The 20,272-nt window shown below is 42.1% G+C and overlaps 1 protein-coding gene and 2 long non-coding RNA genes across 4 annotated transcripts; 1 reads left to right on the top strand and 2 right to left on the bottom strand.

Moving 5' to 3' along the window:
- The first annotated feature begins 723 nt into the window (after positions 1 to 723).
- On the top strand, positions 724 to 2,147 carry LOC124302429 (uncharacterized). Its single transcript, XR_006907707.1, has 3 exons — positions 724 to 1,378; positions 1,737 to 1,831; positions 1,987 to 2,147. It is a non-coding gene; the product is annotated as an uncharacterized LOC124302429 (long non-coding RNA).
- LOC124302428 (polycomb group protein Psc-like) lies at positions 2,104 to 17,051 on the bottom strand. Of its 2 annotated transcripts, none has more exons than XM_046758619.1 (6): positions 16,685 to 17,051; positions 14,914 to 15,117; positions 7,145 to 7,235; positions 6,941 to 7,044; positions 6,406 to 6,773; positions 2,104 to 5,928 (listed from the first exon to the last, which is right to left on the bottom strand). In XM_046758619.1, exons 2-6 carry the CDS (start codon positions 15,026 to 15,028, stop codon positions 3,934 to 3,936), a joined length of 2,673 nt encoding a protein of 890 aa, XP_046614575.1. In that variant the 5' UTR covers positions 15,029 to 15,117; positions 16,685 to 17,051; the 3' UTR covers positions 2,104 to 3,933. The 2 variants fall into 2 exon arrangements, with proteins under 2 accessions (XP_046614575.1, XP_046614574.1); XM_046758618.1 differs by having other exon boundaries at positions 14,914 to 15,120.
- On the bottom strand, positions 11,614 to 12,847 carry LOC124302431 (uncharacterized). The gene is made up of 3 exons (XR_006907708.1): positions 12,369 to 12,847; positions 11,986 to 12,279; positions 11,614 to 11,872 (listed from the first exon to the last, which is right to left on the bottom strand). It is a non-coding gene; the product is annotated as an uncharacterized LOC124302431 (long non-coding RNA).
- Positions 17,052 to 20,272: the final 3,221 nt, after the last annotated feature.

A 20,272-nucleotide genomic window follows, 5' to 3' on the forward strand; every position in this document is an offset into this window, starting at 1 on the left:
GCTTCGTGATTGGCCCGCTATGGCGCTGTAGGTTACTATGTTTTGCCAACGTAACTGTCTAGTGTAAAAAAATTAGCCGTCTCAGATTCATTGTGCCCAAGTGTACGTACAGTATATGCTGTAAGCCTGGCTTGTAAATATGCATTTCATGACGTTTATGACGTCACATACAACGGTCTGGTCTTTCAACATTGAACTAAGACCGCTAATTTCATTGGCCAGTTCAGTAGGTCAGTTGGATCTGACCAATGAAATCACCTACAAATCGAGACAGACTTCTTGTGGATTATAAACTCCTGTCATCCAAAAATTTGCTTGTTCAATCTTGCCATATTTACGGAAAGCTAACTGATGGAACAAGTTTTCCCGGATAACGTGTGTAATTTTATACGTCTTTATCTCCTTGTCGGAGGTTAAAGAAATTCTAAAATCGTAGCAGCGGTGAATATTCAACGAGTCGATAGTTTCGATCGGCCATGTTTGATGTGACATGATTTTATTTATTTCATCATTATTTATAATCAACATTATCAACGATCTACGTTAGCAATGACTGAGATAGAGGCGTACACTTTTATTCAAGCTACGATTTAAAAATTCCAATCAACGACAGAGTTAGCAGAATCAGGAAGCAGTTTGTGAACTGCATATGGGTAGAATAGATTTCCCAAATAAGCTACAATAATTTCATCAAATCAATCGAAAATTATCGCTTCAGCCGTTGATCATAAAGACGGGTAACGGCAGTGAACCCAATGGGGTTCTGTGTGTTTTATGGTATTGCATGTATTTACATGCTCCCGCCGATACAGAAACTTTCGGATCGCTATTACGGTTTCTTTAAATTCTTCCAGCAACGCTTCAGCAAAATCAATATTACCTATCAATACTTCACAAAAAAAAATAAATAAAAGGAGAAAGTACAGACTTTAACGTATAGGGTTTGTGTAACATCGTCTTCATAATATACCACTGTTAACTGAATTCTCATTCGAGTAATTGTATTCAGGGGTTGCAGAGCATGGATTTTTATTATCAATGCCTAATGTAATTTATATTACGTATGATATAAATATCGCGCCTTGGTCACAAAGGTCAAACAACTCTAAAATTGGCGTTTTTGAGTTAATAAAAATATGTGTTAATACTATACAATTTCCATTGCTGAGGTTCCAATCTTTAACCACGCGAAGTGACACTTGTGTAGTCGTAAAACTCGCCACCCAGAGGACAGAAGTGTTGTCATCGTAGCGCGCCGGTTTTGAACCGGATGGGCATCAAGTATGTCGTTTCAAACGTTTCGCAGCCAACTTTACACCAGTTATAAGACTTGAATAGTTACACAATATCTCAAATTGTGACACTTCATACGAATAAGGTAAGTAAAATATTTTTTTACCCTGTATCGTAACTCAAAAAGTGTCGCTTTATTTCGATGAAATATAAATCAATAATTAATTATTAATATAATATGTCATTTTTGTAATTATGCCACCTTTATCGGTCAAAAGTGCGTCATTGTGGTCCTTGCAGCGTATTATCTTTAGTTATGTCATTATAAGTATGTATGTACATCGTTTGCATACAGAGGTTACTACAATATACGAAATACTATTTCGAGTTGTGTCTTTATTTAAGCCTGACTAATTTCAATAATTACGGTTCCTTGCGTTTTAATTTTCAAATAAGTCATTACTGTTCATTTTAATGAGCCCGAAACTTAACACACATTGTAGTGTCATTTTGAATCTGGTCACTACCTGTTGTTTCGACGAAGATCGTGAACCTGGAGACTGAGGAGGCAATAACTTGTCGAATTGGCGCGTCAATGGTATATGAATTAATTAAAATTAATACGAATTGACATGAGCAGATGGAATTGAATTACATCCATCTCAGTATACAAGAATAATTCTCTCAGCTAAAGTAAGAGAAGCTCCTTATAAAGTTAATGAAATGTGTCACACTGATTTTATCAATTTTAAGCAACTTGTAGAACAGCTTGGAAACAACTTCAGCAACACGACGAATGGTGACGTAGTTAAAATGGGCGATATGAAGGTGTTAAAGTCGTTAAGGATGGATTGGGAATACTGTATTTTAAAACGTCGTGTGACAGCAGGATTACGCCAGGATTAAGGTGAAAGGTAAAAAAAAAGTAATTGTCAACATTGAGAAACTCGAATGCAAAGCAGCATACACCAAAAAAATCACTGTTGCGGTGTTGGAAAATAAAAGATGTTTCACTCTATTGTAATCATCTGGATGTCCTTCATCTCATTCCTCATCAATACACAATTGTTCTTGTGCCAAAATAAATAGTTAAACGTGAAACGGTGAATGAGTAACAAAAAAAAAAAAAAAATTTAAAAGTGTATTACTATGATCCCGTGGTCATAAGCACAAAATGTAGGAGAGAAAACTTCAAGAACTATGACAGAATCCAACAATAAGTAGGCTTAACACCAATGCTGAAGTTAGTCGGGATTAGGGACACAACATGAAATAAAATTGTTCAAATTCAAAAGATATGGATTTTTTGGGCTAGAAAAACGATGGAACTCAAACACAACTATGTTATAACCTAATCAAAAAAAAATTTACAAATTAACAATAGTGACATAATTCAAAGCACTCTTAGTTTCTACCACTAAAGGTGCAACCAAACGAATTCCAATTTTGATTCGAGTCATCCTACTCAGTATGAATGGACTTTTCGATAATAATAGTTTCCTTAAAAGACCAATAGATTGCCCCGTCAAACTTTTGAAAGTTTTGTTTTTCTTCTTCTACTCGTACTTAACACAAGTGTTTTTTCAGTCGTGTCACCTTTGTCGCCAAGATACGATATATTTTCAAGTATATTTAACATTTGATGATTGTGCATTTTGCGTAAACTTTCACGCTATGCACGAATATTCAAGCTCTTGTACACAATATACTATACACGTATCGAGCGCAGCAGTATACGTAACATTGATCCCATTACTATGCAGTGTCAGTTTTATGACACTGTTGAATTTCAATGAATAACTCTTTCATAGTTATCGATGATTGTATTAAAATAGTATGTATAATGTCATGCCTTATAAACTAATTTGCAAATCACATCAGATAATGCTCCTTTGTGTTATATAGTATGTATGTATAGTATGTATAGTATATACATAATCGATACAAAAAAAATTATTAATAGACATGAGTGTAATATTATATAAAATATAATACAAACACATAAATATACGTGAAGTAACAATATTACAATCATCATTATTACTGATAATATTATCATTCAATGCAATAACCAATCAACGAAATAGAATGAGAACTAAGATATCAACAACAATAGCCACAAATTACTCTATTTCGATTCAAGACACAATACTGATATATATTTATCATAACTAGAAAAATTTTTCCGCATATGTCAGTTTTAAATTTGTTTAGTTAGCTAAACACCAAAAAACTCGTAAAAACTTCGCAAAGGGATAGAACTTTGATAGTTGAGAAGAGTGTCGTTAATAACAATTGAGACAGCGGAAATAATATTTTCCGTTCAAACAGCCTATTCACATAATCCTACAAATACTTTTTTCACTTTTTCAGTTCAATAAATTAATAATAAACCAAACAATATTCACTATTCATATTCATATTAGTCCGTCCCTATCCTCGAACTGTTTTTTAATGCCTTCAACGCAAACGTCAGATCATTATTCTTATCAAATAAACAGCAGCGTCGTTATATTTACCCGCTTTGCCGCATGCTTCAGTCTGGTATAAAGAAGTTTAGTAAGCCAATACAAAAATGTCCAAGTCTTTGGTAGCCAATATATCGCGAGAGACATATAGAATTAAGTTTACACTAATTTCACACTTTACTAACATTGTTCGTGATACTGAGAGAAAGAAAAACAAAAACCGAAAACACCGTCAACGCAGCGTTCCCTCGCAAGGCAAAGGCGCGTTGTTCGGTTGTTTAATAATGGGAACTGCCAATGACGTGACAGAAGATCTTGCCGGTTTTATGGGTGCACACTGAGCAGCGAGATGGCTTTTGCTCGGGCTGTTAGGGGAATTTCCATCTGTTTGGGGCAGCCTAAGTCTAGCCTCGATTTGTAACTGTTGTCTATTCTGCGCTTGGCTAAGAGCAAACAGGCTCTGTAGACTGGGAAAAACAGACGACAGACTTGATCTGCTGCTACCGGTGGGGCTAGGAAGACAAGACGGAGCGTAAACAGGAGTTCGGGTACTCGCGGGTGGAGGAATATCAGTTACTCGATGCACGGCCGGTGTGAGCGACCCAGGCGGAGCTCTGTAATACCGTTGTCCGCCAACGAGGGTGACGACCTGTCCTAGAGCGGTGTTATTCTCCCTGGTAGCGGCTGCGGCGGATTTACCTTTGGGCTTTGAAACTGGCTGGGGGATCCTGAGCGGATGAATGTCAATTTTCTTGCCACCGCTAAGGTCTAGAGCATCTTCTCCTAGCTGGTCCTGATCCTTTTTTCGTTTAGGACTGATCTTTATTTCCCTATCAGATTGATTTCTCGGCTTTGTTTTACTCGGCGCTGGCATTCGAATCTGGCCCGTTTTCAGGGCTTTCAGGACTCTCGGGTCTACTGATCGATCGTTTAACGTAATGCTTGGGTTAACCTTATTCAACAGGCTCATCTGATTGTCCTTCAAGTTTCCGGGGTCGATTCCAGCGCTGTTACTACTACTTGGCGACTTTGGTGCTGTCAGTGTTATACTAAGGCTAGCCGGAATATTCAGTCCGCAGCCATCCAATAAATTTCGAGTATTATTGTAAACATTGGGACTAGCAGACTTGACGCAAGCAGTGCTCACAGCTACCAACGTAGCCGGTGTCGTCGTCCCAGCAGGATTCCCACAGCAATTTACACCCGAACTGGTAGAATTCGGTATTTGCGATTGTTGGCTAGTTTTCAGCCTGTTCAATGGTTTGACGGTAAGTTTTTTCGGCTGATTTTGGAACGGAAGTTTTCGTCGTTTAGCTTCGAATATAGGCAGACCAGGGGGGCATTTTCTCTTAACAGCACCAGCCGGCAGTGGAGAAGGTTCGTTTGGAAAAGTATAAACATCAACTTTAGGAGCGACATTTTTTACCGAGTCCTTTAGCAACGGTGTTTCATTCTTAGAATCTCTGGCTGCGAGTTGAAAGCTCTGAAGGAACTGTTTCTTTTCTGTAAGCTCTGCTGGTTTCTTGTTAGTCACAGTTCCACAGTCGCCATTCAGTTTGACTTTAGGTAACGCAGACACGGCAGGTGTTTCACCAAAAGTTACTTTACGCTTTTGCTTATCCTGTTGCGATTCTATCTCGGCATCTTTTACACTTGTTTTTTCTTTTCCCGTCACAGTTTTATCCCCAGTGATCGGTGTTTTTGCCTGGTTCGTAGACCTTTGCCGCTGGACCTGCTCCATATTTAAAGGCTTTTGAATATCGTTTTTTATTGGACAGCGACGCAGCATAACATTACTGATTACTTTTGGTTTCTTCAAGGACAGAGTATTCGGCAAGCACTGCTTGAGTGTAATTTTAACTCCATTCGAACTCTGCCCATCGCCGATACTAACAACACTGAATTCGGGACTAAGATTTTTTTGTTCCAAACTATTGCCACTCGTGGGAATGAGAGGATTCCGGGTTGTAGGACTTTTCAGAACCTCGTACCGACCTTCAGAATTTTTCAATATCTTTATGGGACTTTTTACTTGCGGTGCTTCTTTCGTATCGACAACTATTTGTTTAGAATCTTTCTCATGTTTGATATCATTGGTATCAATTGGAGCTGAATCACCAGGAGGTAAACTTGCCCCAAGGCCTGGAGTCGATGGTCGATCGTAAGGCGGAGCCTCCAGCCGGGGTTCTTCTTGCGCGATGCGATAGAAAAATCTCATCGGTGCATTCTGAAAATGAGAATCGATTACATGTAATTAATGGAAGCATGGAGACTAAAGTACAGGAGTCCAATCTCTGTATTGAAGATGTGTCCGCGAAATCATGAGAAATAAGGGTTCCGCTACAGCGGCGCTGTCGTTACTCTGGACCGATGTTGCCGCACATATTTACGTTTATTATAATTATTATAATTTTGGTCACTATATCACTGTATTACTATATTTATAGGATCAGAACGTCCGGAGCAACGCTGGTGATAAAACCGTGCACCATTAAATCTCGGGGTTTTGCGGACGCCTTTTCTGCCTCTCCGCCTTAGAGATTGGACTCCTGTACTCTAGTCTAGGAAACTATAATCCGATTATACGATATCAAAACCATACAATTATAAGAAAGTCTTATTGCGTTAATGAAAATTCAATCCAGCAATAAACTGAATACACCAAATGACGATTGAAAATGTAATTGGCCCTTGTATGACTCACCCTTTTCCACGCATACATATAGGCGACGTCCATGAGGGTCCAGTGTTCAGGCAGAGGAGCAGTTCGATGGCAAACTTCTATGGTGTATCGAGTTAAGTCAACACTGTACTTGAGAGCCAAGAATTTTTTCAAATGCGCGATTGTTACCAGCGCTGGACACTGGAGATATCTTCTATTGGCGTTATCGTTGTTGTTGTTATTATTTATATTGCGATGTATGGAATCCACATCGTTGGTCATCGGCCCCAAGGTCAAGGGGTCGGCACCGGGTGGCAAGTACTCCAGACTCAAGCTTACTGCATCTTCGGGGGCAAAAATCAATCTCCCACTAACGTCCTCGCCTCTTTGTTCTGGCGTGGCCGAATCGGCTGTTCAAAATTCGCGGCAAAATAAAGAAAACTTTAATAAAACACATCAAGACGGCCAAATGAAGTAAACAAAGTGATATAATAAGAAAAAAAAAACACTGTTTCACACGGTAAAAATAATTCATCGCAACTTTGACTAAAGATAATTGCACAATAATAAAGATTACCGTGCTCAGGGTGTTTCTTATAGAATTCCCGTCTTCTCCGCATTTCTTTGTGATAAAGTCCGGGTACCAATTTATAGACGATGTCCTGTAATGCCTTGTCAGCCCTGTAAATAAAAGATACCAATTTAATAGTGTCCACCATAAGTAGTTATGTTTATTTTTTATACAAATATAATTCTCATTGTCAGTCTCTTTTATGCTTACTTGATATCGGGTTTGGCATTATTGAGGACATGATTGCACGTTGGACAATGAGCTTCTGTACTCAAATGCTTTAGTATGCAGCTTCTACAGACTGAAAATAGTAAATTTCGTATTAAAATATTGGAAACTATATATAAAAAAAACAAAGCATTCATGCAAGATTGTCTTTCAAACACGCGCACTGTTCACTTCTAAAACATAAAAATGAATGGTCAGTAACGAGAGAAAAGAGATGAATTGAAAGAAAACGATGGAACACACTGTTCATCGGGGATTCGAAAAGGCAAAAAATATAGGAGGGAAAATAAAACGCCCGCAACCAGGTTTGTTTAGAGACCAACGCATTCCGGCAATGGACTTCCAAGAGAGGACAGTTTATTAGTTTTGCCGTTTAGGACCTCCGTGGTAGTCGGCAGCTATAGGTATGTAACTATGTACCGTCGGTGAAAAGGTGTCGTCATGTGTACGACTAACCCGCATAATGTATATGTATATATATATTGTTATAAAGGGAGAAATCATCAATCACCCGTGTTATCGTCTTTTTAGTGATCTAGTAGTCATCTTTGACTGTAGCTTTCATATGTCATAAAATAAATAGGGTTGCTGGTCAACAAATATTATTGTAAAAACCGTCAGTCTCTAGACTTTAAAAAGCGATCTTCGTGACCAAATACATCTATTTTCTTTCTAAAATATTCCTTGTTCGTGAGACTTCTTTGGCTCGGCGTTCGCTTAAATCGCACAGAGAACTCTTTGATTCTCTTAGACCTTTCTTAATTTCCCGCCGTTGTTACATTGGTGTCAGAAGCGGGATCTCTTCTGTGCCATTTGAGTGGATTTTGAGTGAAAAGAAGTATACAAAAAAATGCAAAGATCTCCTCTGACGAGAGCATCACGCGCGGAGCGACGAGCTGCCGGACGCGTTTCGTCGTGCCAGCGCTCTCCTGAACCGGCGTTTCCTCCCGTTTCTCCTCGTTCGGAAGCTGAGGTTCAGCCCCAGGCCCAACTAGCTCTCTTGACAGAGCTCATCCAAGGAAATCAAGATTTGCTGATGCGACAGATACAGTAGCAACAACAACATCAGCAACAGCAGCAACAGCAGCGACAAGAACAGCAGAATCTTCTGCACGAACTCCTCTCCCAACAACGTCAACAACAGGAAATCGTGTCCCAGGCGCTGATTGGGATCCTGCAAGGTGTGCAGAGGCTACAGGAGCGGCCGCAGGAACTCCCAATTCGCCCAATCCCGTCCCCAGGTAGTAGGACTTCTCTTCCTTCAGTCCCAGTCCCAGCAAGGAGGACCTTCATTCATTCAATTCCGGATCAATTAAGGTCTGACGCCATTTATGGGGGAGGCGAAATTTTCCCTGTTGCTAATAATTTTCCACCTACTCATGTCTCGCGACAAGCTCAGGTTAGCTCTTTTCCGCAATGCCACAATGTTCCGTCACGTGATATTTCAGAAGTAGTTGAGCCTCCTGTCGCGTCGTCTCATCCTAGCGTGGATATTCAGTCAAAGTTCTTGGCCTTTTTAAAATCGCGCGGTACTGTCAATGTTCTCTCTCCGCAGACTCAGAGGTCGTTCGGACTCAATCAGGTCTCTGTACCTGCCGCGAGTATTGTTGAGTTGCCCTCGAAACAATCGAATTTGAAGCCCGGTTCGTATGACGGTTCGTCTGCTTGGAGTCTATACGAACGTCAGTTCAACGTGATAAGTAAAGTTAATGGTTGGAGTCCGTCCCAGAAAGCAGCTAATTTGACAGCCTCTGTCCGGTCCGGCCTTGGTAGTTCTTGGATCGCTTTCAGATTCGGATTCTGAAAATTTCGACAGCATTTGTGCGGCTCTTAAACTTCGGTTTGGCGAAGAACATCTTTCCAAACTTTATCTCACTCAGTTTGAAAATAGACGTCAAGGACCCAAGGAAGATTTAGCCTCTCTCGGAAATGACATCGAACGTCTCGCTCGACACTCCCTTACTGATTGTGGAGAAAAAGCTAGAGATCAGATAGCTCGCGCGAAATTCATTAATGCGATTCGGAATCCGGAGCTTCGGTATCATCTGAGGCTCGCAGCTCCAACTTCCCTACATGAAGCAATTATTAAGGCCTTAGAATTAGAAGCCATAAACGAGGAGAATTTACGTTCGCGTCAACTTCATCGATTAAACCAAGCTGAACCTTCAGAAAATTCTTCGTCCCGTCCTTCAGTCAATCAGCCTAGCTCAGATTCTCTTCCAGGAAGGAAAAATAATGATTTCTCTCGTTACCACAATAGATTAAACTCCAATCGGCCTGTCTCAGAGTGCCAGTTTTGCGGCGTAAGGGGACATATCGCGAAGAATTGTTTCAAACTCGACCGTCAGTTGAAGACTGCGGAAGATTCGTGGCGCAATAATGCCTCCAAGAGAGCACCCTCTAATCCGGTTTGGGCAGCGTAACCTTCTGTTCCTCAGAATTCAGGAAACTAGCTACCGATGTTTCGAAAGGGCGAATATCATCGGTTTCTGCCAAGTTCCTTAGCCCTATTGCTTCACAGTCCGTGGTAAGAGGCCTGCGTCGTACCGGCATGTATGCTAAAGGTTCCGTTAACGGACCAGGTTGTTTGTGGGTGATAGATACCGGAGCCGAAATTTCCATCGTTCGTCCTGATATGATTTCGTCTCTTGCTTCAATTAATCCTTCTTTGTCTATTCGCACTGCTACCGGAGCAACTACCCCTGTCGTAGGTAAGATGGTCGTGCAGGTAACAGTAGCGAATTGTCTTCAATCCCCACATGAAGTTCTAGTAGCTGATATAGAAGATGAAGGCATTTTAGGCGTAGATTTTCTTTCCGCTCACAACTGCGTCATTTCTACCGGGGATTCGACTCTATGTTCTGGTTACCGTAAAATCAACCTCGAAACGTCTAGGTATATTAACTCTTCTCAACAGAAAGAAACCCTCTCGTATTTGCGCGTTTTAGAACATGTTTCGAACTCTTTAGTTGTTCCTTCTTATCTCACGGAACTCTTTACTAGGTCTTCTAAAGATTTAGATATCGCTCAGACTAACAGTCTCGTTTGCCTTTTTAACGATTTTAAAGAGACTTTCGCTAAAGACTCTGCCGACATCGCGAGATGTATCATCGCTAAGCATTCGATAGATGTAGGGAATAACGCTCCGATTAAACAGGCAGCTAGACGGCTTCTTTTAAACGGTCGCAGGGAAGTTGAAAAATTAGTAGAAGATATGAGAACAGCAGATGTTATTGAGCCGTCTTCGAATCCGTGGGCTTCTCCCATTGTCTTAGTCAATAAAAAAGATGGTTCCAAGAGGTTTTGTATAGATTATAGGAAGTTGAACGACGTCACCAAGAAAGATGCATATTCGCTTCCTCAGATAGGAGATACCCTTGATTTAATATCTGGTGCCAGTTGGTTCTCTACGATAGATTTACAGAGCGGTTATTGGCAAGTCGAAATGAATCCGTTAGACAAAGAGAAAACAGCTTTTGTCACAGGGTTAGGTGGACTTTGGCAATTTGAAGTTATGCCTTTTGGCCTTTGTAATGCTCCAGCTACCTTCGAAAGAGCGATGGAACTCGCCCTTCAAGGTCTGATTGGCAAGATTTGTTTAGTTTATCTCGATGACATTATCGTGTTCGGTAAGACTTTTGATGAAGAATTAGAAAATCTTAAGCAGGTTTTTAGTCGTTTATTCCAAGCTGGTCTAAAAATGAGTCCCAAAAAATGTCATTTTTTCAAAAAGGAAGTAACTTTTCTCGGACACGTCGTTTCAGCGGAAGGTGTTAAGACAGATCCTTCTAAAATAGAAAAGGTCTCGAACTGGCCTCGTCCCGATTCAAAAGAAAAGATTCAAAGTTTCTTAGGACTTTGTACTTATTACAGACGTTTCGTTAAGGGCTTTGCTTCTATAGCGAGACCCCTCCATGCTCTTACAGGAATTAAAGTTGTTTTTGATTGGACTTCCGAATGCGAAGGAGCCTTTGTTCTCCTTAAAAAATTATTAACTTCGTCGCCGATATTAGCTTATCCCATCACCGATTCTCAATTCATCGTAGATTCTGACGCTTCTCTCTGTGGTATAGGTGGGGTTTTGTCTCAAATTCAGGATAACCAAGAGCGCGTTATTAGTTATTTCAGTCTGGTCTTGTCTAAACCGGAACGCAATTATTGTGTTACCCGTAGGGAATTATTAGCGATGGTAAAATCTATTTGCCATTTCCATCATTATCTTTATGGAAGGAAATTTTTGATTCGGACAGACAATGCTTCCTTAACTTGGCTTCTTTCGTTCAAATCATCTGAAGGCCAAGTAGCTCGATGGTTGGAGAGGTTAGGTCAATATGACTTCGAAATTAAACACCGTCCCGGAGTTCTGCATGGTAATGCTGATGCACTTTCTCGTCGTCCGTGCGGGGACGATTGCAAAACGGTGCTCTCGTTTAAATAAACAGAAAGATCCCTCGCTTAACGTTCGTCAAATTTCTCTCGTTGAAAATAAAGAAGACTGGATCATCGCCCAGGAGAAAGATTCAGATCTCCTCCTAGTTCGGAATTGGAAATCCTGAGGAGTCTGGCCTCAGTGGGAAGAAGTATCTTCTATGAGTCAGTCTTTGAAAATTTACTGGACGCAGTGGGACTCCTTGTTTCTCCTCGATCAGTTGCTTTATAGCAAATGGGAATCACCTGACTCCAGGTCGGTACGTTTGCAGCTTCTGGTTCCTAGAGAAAAGATAGCCGAGATTTTGTCAAGCTTTCATGATTCATCTGTCGGTGGCCATTTCGCTTCTAATAAGACTTTAGGTAGGATCAGAGAAAGGTATTTTTGGGCTCACTGCCGAGCTGACGTTGAAAATTAGTGCAGAAATTGAACGGTTTGTTTAGCCAAGAAAGGACCTCGTGAAAAAGGGAAGAGTTCTCTTCAAATATATAACGTAGGAGCTCCATTTGAAAGAGTCGCAATGGATATCCTAGGCCCTCTTCCTCCTTCTAGGTCAGGATATCGGTATGCCCTGGTGATAGCAGATTATTTTACAAAGTGGTTAGAAGTAGTCCCAATTCCGAATCAAGAAGCTAGCACCGTTGCTCGAGCTTTCGTTCGTGAATTCGTTTATCGTTACGGAGCTCCTCTAGAATTACACACAGATCAGGGTCGAAATTTTGAGTCGAATTTGATAAAGGAGTTCCTTCAAATTTTAGGGATTAGAAAAACTCGTACCACCGCTTTGCATCCGCAGTCTAATGGAATGATAGAAAGATTGAATAGGACGCTTCTTCGTTATCTTTCTTCTTTCGTTGATCAGGATCAGAAAGATTGGGATGAGTGGATTCCCTTATTTCTTTTATCGTATCGCTCTGCAATTCACGACACTACCGGTTTTTCTCCAGCTATGATGTTGACAGGTCGGGATCTTCGACTTCCGTTAGATTTAGAAAAGGGCGTCAATCCTTCCGTGGCTTCGTCCCAGGTGATTTTTAATTCGGTTTTCCGTCAAAAATTGGACGAGGTTCATGAATTTGCTAGGGAAAGAATTCGTATGGCCTCCGATAAGACTAAGGATCGTTATGACATCAGATCTAGAAATTTAAAATTTGAAAAGGGAGATTCCGTTTGGTTATTTCAACCTCGTCGACAACAAGGGCATTGTCCCGAATTCCAGAGTAATTGGGAAGGTCCTTATTTTATTGTTGATCGGATTAACGATGTTGTTTTCAGAATTAGACGTTCCCCTCGTACCAAATCGTACAAAGTCGTTCATCTGGATCGCTTAGCTCCTTATCAGTCAAGGGCGGCGTTTTTGTAGCTCTCTGAAGGTTAGAAAGTTCATTGACAGGTTAAGGTTAGTTCGATGTTGTTCGATACGGGAAATTTTGATACATCGATTTCTTTGGCTTGAAGAGTGCTTCGGTTCTGCGCTTGGATGAAGTCGTGAGCGATTGATCGATCCTCTCTTATTTTTCTAACCAATATGTCAGTTTCTTTGAGTTTTTATAGATTTTCCCCGACGAATCTGCCGCCTTTACCTGTTCCCGATGATACCGCCAGCTGTGCTATTTGTCCGGTCTTAGCCTGGGTTCTCTGGATATTCAGATAAGATCGTTCCTTTTCTTTCTATTGAATGAGTTATAAATCCAATCAATCGCCTATTTTCCCCCCAAATTTGCTTAGCGAATTGGGAATCATCCGCTTCCTCTCAATTTGTCCTCCCAACTCTAGGGTGTGCTGTGTCCGGAGGAAACCCCGGGGCCGGTTCACCTGTCCTTGTCTTGATCCCCGCAAGAACTTTGAACGCCAGAAAATCTCTTCCTCTGGGATCCCTTCTGTCTCCTGCCCTTCCGAAGCATCCTGGCGCGATCTGTTCTCGAGTTCCTTCTTCGAGGTGTTCCAATGTTCCAATGTGTCTTCGGCCAAGGAATCTCATGAAGAACTCACCAACTTACCCTTTACACTCACCTTTGTGAAAAACACTGAACATAATGATTTTTGGGGTTTTGAATTTAGTGCTCGGGCATCTGCTCAAGGGTTTCTATGGTTTCCCTTGAGACCGTTAGCGAATTCCAGATGTTTTTAAATAAAAACTAGGGCCATAGCCCATCTACGAGCACCTGCTACTAGAACACTTTTACAATTGTTTCGTTTTATACGAGTCGGGACGACTCTTTCCTCGAGGGGGAGTAATATTATAAAGGGTGAATTCATCAATCACCCGTGTTATCGTCTTTTTAGTGATCTAGTAGTCATCTTTGACTGTAGTTTTCATATGTCATAAAATGAATAGGGTTGCTGGTCAACAAATATTATTGTAAAAACAGTCAGTCTCTAGACTTTAAAAAGAGAACTTCGTGACCAAATACATCCATCTTCTTTCTAAAATATTCCTTGTTTGTGAGACTTCTTTGGCTCGGCGTTCGCTTAAATCGCACAGAGAACTCTTTGATTCTCTTAGACCTTTCTTAATTTCCCCCGTTGTTACAATATATATACATACATAGATACATACGTATATAATATTGTACTGCCATAATTACAACCCTAGTGAAAACGATTTCTACGATTTTCTACAAATTTTTAAAAAAATTGGAACATTTCGTACAATTTCGTAAAAAAAAAATTGTTTCCGTAAAAAATTGTAAATATGCGGGTTTTCATAAAACCTTGTAGATTCTTATGGAAGTTTGTATTTTTTCAATAAAAAAACTGCAGTAACTTATAATTTTGAAAAAAGATTAACAATCCTTTATGAAAAGATATGTATATTTAGAATTTTATACGAAATAATACGAATTGTTTCAATTTCTCTAAAAATTCGTAGAATATTTTAGAAATTGTTTTCACCAGGAAAGAAATTCACCGTAACACCAGTGACGTCTGATTTTGAGTGTTTGAAGGTGAGGTATGTATATAATTTTATAATCAGTAACACAGAGATTGATTATCCCATACCCAGGAAGTGGTATCAAATAATACGTTTTCATTCTTTAACGCTCTTTTTCCTGTCTCTCTTAAGTCTTGTTTCTTTCGAAATTAAGTTTCACTCCTAATAATGCTTTGACGCAACATATATTGCGTATATCATGTACCTATACATGGGCTTATTGATTAAGCTGTTTTCGACATAAAATGTGTGTTACAACAATATAAAAAGAAGAGAGAAAAGAAACTAACTTCGAAAACGCAACACGTGTCGTTGGCGAATGCTATATCGTTAAAGTGTCTAAACAAATGTGAATAATAAGTTGTATCAGGGATGTATTATACTCACACGAATGAAGGCATTCAACGACAGTAGTGGCATCTACGAGGTATCCTCTGCAGAGAGGACATATCAAATAGGGGTTCACATCTCGAAGATACGTTCTCCTTCCCATACCCGCCATATTTACAACTCAGTTTTACTTCTTTTTCTTCTCTCTCTCCCTTCTCCCTTTCACCTTCTATTGTCTTACTGCTTGAACATAATCTCAGGCTACTGAAACATAAAAAGAAACAAACATGCCGCATTGTTCAAAAGTTTTCACATTTTCGGAGGATACGAGTTTCATTACATTTTGTTTGCAACAATCGCAAGTCAATGGAAAATGATACTTCGTGTAGCTCGTATATACATATATAGATATATATATAATCGATTTTTATGTGCCTACCAAGGATCGTCCGAAATTTGGGACTTTCGTTTTCGTTCCCTTAGTTTCATTTCATGCGTCAATTGAGCTTAGCGGTGTCACCGGCCGTCGGTAAGGACTGAAGGTCTCGGTATACGATCGGAATATTTTATGATATTTTTCATCGCGGTACGTGATGAGTGAATTTTTTTTTCTCTCCTGCTACAATCATATTACGTACGACACATTGCTGCTATGCACCGGAGCTCAGGCGGTACCCAACATAGCATGTGTTTAGGTTTAGGTTTAGGTTACCCCACTTTTATAAAGGACTCTCAGGTAGCGAGAAGCCCCCCCTGTCCTACCCTGCCGTTCCGTCCGTCCCTCCATTCCCTTTCACTACCTTCCCTTCCATCGTCGAGTACGTAGGTATAGTCGAGAATACAGTCATGCAGTTTTCCGATTTTCAATTTCACGTTGTACGCGAGTATAGCGTTTTTCCCGACTTGCATGCCCGTGTATATGCATACGTTGGTATAATCAATTTTTTTTAAACCAAGCAACAATCTACAACGGAACATGTTTTTCGGCCGGAAAACGAAATCATTCTCAGTACAATCATTAATTTTTCCATATCCCGCATGCAGTCAGTCGTGGAGAGAAAGAAACGAGAATGAGAAGCATCAATAGTCGTTTAAAGTCTATTCCGCATAGGTATGTACGTACCTATTAAATATCGGTAGATCCCTGGCGCAACGTAAACATAACTATACCGACTGTACATGCACATGTACATACATACATACCATGGAGGAAAATGAATGTACAGTATATGGTTTAAAAACTCTCCGTGTTATTGGGAGAGTTTCGTTCCCCTCCTCTCTTTGTGTACTCGCGATATGCAGCAGCCTACTTGTTCTCTCTCTTTCTCTCCCTCTCACTGTCTCACTCACTCACTCACTCACTCTCTCTCTCTCTCTCTCTCTCTCTCTTCAACACTCACTCGCTAACTCCAGTAGGAGGTCTGAACTTACGAATATGCGATGTGTCCCACACAAGCACACACACGCTCATGCACACATGCAGCTATAATGTGAACGAAACAAACAGATTCGTACAAGTACGCAAGAGCTGTGAGGAAAGTGCATGAAAATTGCCTGAACTCGACAGGGTGGAGAGCAGGCAACGATTTGCAGAGGGAGATTATGTGTATACCTAAATGCGGCATATCTCTGTATACCGAGTGTAGGTGTATGGATGTATGTTTGTACGTATGAGACGCAGGTTCGTAAGAAGCAACGCCATCACACACAGAGTTGAACATGTGTCGAATGGTAACTTTTAAATCGTTACAAAGAGTCGGGACGACGAAGTCATTGAAATCGTCGAGGATACTAAAAACTGATAATTATTTGTATCGCGGTTACGTACAGCACGGCATGAGAAAACAATGCATATAAAGATCCACAGAGAATAATCCAGTCACCGCCGAGCGACAGGGCAGCCGACTAGCAGGAGCAACGGCGATATCAGTGTTGGTAGCCGTGTCCACGTATATCCATAGGCAGTTGCGGCGATCCACGGAGAATCTTGAACAGCGGTACAGTCAGCGCCATGCTGCACGAAGCGTTAAAAACCCGAACTTCGGCCGTCGGAATAGCCTTGATGAGGGGCACTGCGGGGAGGAGGGCGAGGGGCGGGGGGGGGGAGAGCGAGGGTTGGCGGAAGAGAGTGGGAGAGGAGGGAGACTCACGATGTAAACGTGGCGCGGAGAGGCTAACGCACAACCGATCACCAGGACGTCTCGCGCCAAACTAAACCAAACGAGGGAGAGTCTCTCTCTTCTGGTGGTGGTGGTTTCCCCTCGGTCCCTCGCCTCCTCAGCGCATCGCCGCGCGCCGTGCCCTTCGCTCCCCTTACGTCTATTATTTACCACCCTTCTCGGCTCTCTCGACGACCCCCCCAGTCGTGTTTTCCGTACCTCCCCTGACGGACTCTGTCCTACCTCCCGGGCTTCGGCAGCACCGTTCACGTTTGCGATCACTATACTCTCACTCTCCGACCAACCATTACTCTCTTTCTCTTTCTCTCTCTCGCTTTCTCGCTCTCTCATGCTCTCTCAAGCTAACGCGGCTCATCACGAGCGTGTGCGGGTAGACGTAATGGACGGACGGGGGCGGGGGGTGATGATGGTAGAGAACACGCACACGCGTGGGATGCGCGGCCCCCTTTATTCCCGTCCCCTGCCCATCGGCAGCGTTTCTTCCTGGGGGTACGGCGAATGAAGGGAGCCGGGAATTAAAAGAAGTAACGAAGGGCGCGGCGAGAGAAGGGAGAGAACGAGGGAGAATGAACAAAAAAAAAAAAATGAAAGAAGAACACCGCGAGAGACGGAGAGAGAGAGAGGAGCGAGGGGGAGAGAGGAGGAGAGATAGACTGGCGAAGAGAGTGGATAGAGATCCGGGGGACTCGAGATATCTACCAGCGACTCCACTCGTTCTCTCGTTCTTCTATGTATACCGTACTAGGTATATATATGCTAGGTATATATATATGGAGCGCTGTACCACGCTCTGCCGTGTGGATAAAACGGAGAGTCCGAAGTCACCCGCGTCTTGCGGTTCTCCTCTGTTCTCCCATTGTTATACTATTCTATCTTCCGAGGAGAGCAGTACGAAAAGAGGAAGAGAAGATGAGAATTGCGAGATACGGGTGAATGCTTTGTTCGAACGAGAGATATATCATCTCATTGCTCCTTCCCTCATCTTCTTTTTAGAATCAAAGCTTGAATATTGTCACCCCAAAACGTATGAGTATTAAAGATTACAAAGATTTTGTACACATGCATTATAGGTACGTAGACGGTACGCATTTTATTATTGTATAAATTGTATAATCCACCATCTACAACAACGCACGTTAAGAGTTGTTTTTCGATCTTGTTACCCTTACGAATACTTCTCACACGTCATTATAATGCACGTACGGATATGCAGTGATCGTCGAAACACCAGAAGTAACTTGTGCGTATGTACGTACCTACCTATCGCTTTGGCGCTTCGAGGAAAACGTACGCGATGCACTCTTTCACACGTCACTTTGAAGTAAACTTATATCTGTATCCCTATCGGCATGCGTGTTTGTACGCATACCCAGTGCACATGCAAATTCATCACTCTAATTTGCAATGATACATCAAAATTCGGTAGTCGTATGCGGTGGTCACATATATGTACACGGGCGTACATGGACATATGCGTACGCATACCTTTGTACACGCATATTTCGCGAGAGCAACGTATTCAAGCCTCTGGCTACGTACCCTCATCTCATTTCACGTACTGTTGCCATCCATACCGATACGTAATGCCTCTTTTCTCACTTTATCTCTCTTTCCCTCTCTTCATCTCTCTCTGTGTATCGTGTTATATGTTGGGCGAGTAGCAGAGAGGGGAAAAATGGGTGGGGAAGAGGGAGAGCCAAGGCGCCGATGTGGTCGTACACGTACACCATGTACTCGTATATGAAACGGAGAAGGGCGGAGGGGAATAATATTGGTAAAGGGACCGAGCCTCCGCCCTGCTCCACAACGTTCGTTCGCCAAGGGACCTTCTCGCCCCCTTCCTCCCACCAACTATGCCTAAAATATTATACACACGCACTTGTGCCTACGTATATGTGTATACGTATACGGAGAGTAGTATATCTAGTGTAGGTATCTTAAGTATACCGTACACCCGACACACACGGTACATTATTCATCGTATACACGCGCATACAGGCACAGAACGAACATACTTATCGTGTGTGGCTGCAGCAACAGCCGCAGGAGCAGGAGCAGGAACAGGAGCAGGAGAAGGCATAGAGAAAACGAGAAAGAGAGAAATGTTGGTATATAGGTATACATGTATACATATATTCACAGGTATATATGCGTATATGTATATATATATATATATATATAGGTATATACATCCGCACGCGGCGGCTGCGAGTCCACCCAAAGCGTAGCGACGGTACGCGACGTCGGCAACGACACGACGAGCATCGACAGAGAACAAGATAGAGAGAGAGAGAGAGAGAGAGAGAGAGAGAGAGAGGGATCGAGAATAAAGTGAGAAATGTGGTGGAGGGGGCTGCGGGCTGAAATCACCAAGTGCAGGCAAGTAATTGACACACGATGCAGCTCGTGGAAAAGTTTCAGCCCGTCGGTTGGAAGGGTAAAACATTTCGCGTCACCCTTCGAACGTTTCCTGATCGTGTAACCTTGCCTTCCCGTTTCAGTTCAGACCCTCGCCGCTCGCGGCCTCCTCGCCTGTTCCGTTTCGTTTCATTCTCTTCCCTTCTCTCCTCTCCCCCCAGACTCGCCTCGTTCCCCTCCTGAAGCGACGCCACGCACTCTTTCCCCTTCACCATCTCCGCTTCTCTTTCCTTCCCTCCTTCGTCGAGACCTTCTCCCCTCCCCCACACCTTCCTTTCCTCCCTCCCCGCTCGATGGGCTAGCCCGCGACCAATCACAAAGAAGGATCGCTTCGCCCTCGGTACATGGGAAGCCCTTCTTCTTTTCCCGCACCTTCTACGTGCAATGCGCCGCATGAAAAATCCCGTGTGGTGCGTATCTGTTGGACGTAAGGGTGCGGATGGAAGAGGAAGGGAGAAACGATTTACCTAGGTCCGCGATTAAGGGTGTATAGGTACAAGGGGCGGGGGCGCGCCCCATCGTCATTCCGCAGGTTCGGGTACAGGTAGACATCAGGATTTGGATGTCTCAAGGTACCTGAATAATGGGACAGGCTGAAACTTATAGCAGCCAAGCCTCCTAATGTTCGTTCGAATAAGGTACCTAATGAAGTCCGAAAATTAAAATTTTGCGAAATACCTCGAACCCCCAATACTTTTGCAGAACAATGAGGATGAAACTGAACTGCATTTTTCTATCTCCAAAAGTTTAACACGTATGGCTGCCAACTCTGGTTGCTAGCTTCAGCTTCATAAATAATGGAACTGTAATTTAACGTA

Source organism: Neodiprion virginianus, chromosome 4 (assembly GCF_021901495.1).
Source record: "Neodiprion virginianus isolate iyNeoVirg1 chromosome 4, iyNeoVirg1.1, whole genome shotgun sequence".
Taxonomy (NCBI): domain Eukaryota; kingdom Metazoa; phylum Arthropoda; class Insecta; order Hymenoptera; family Diprionidae; genus Neodiprion; species Neodiprion virginianus.

Coding starts and splice junctions, on each gene's coding strand:
- LOC124302428 (XM_046758619.1), bottom strand. CDS start 15,028: ATGGCGGGTATGGGAAGGAGAACGTATCTTCGAGATGTGAACCCCTAT. Junction 7,236..14,913: donor CGTTGAATGCCTTCATTCGT/GTGAGTATAATA, acceptor TACTATTTTCAG/TCTGTAGAAGCTGCATACTA. Junction 6,774..6,940: donor TAAGAAACACCCTGAGCACG/GTAATCTTTATT, acceptor AATTTTGAACAG/CCGATTCGGCCACGCCAGAA.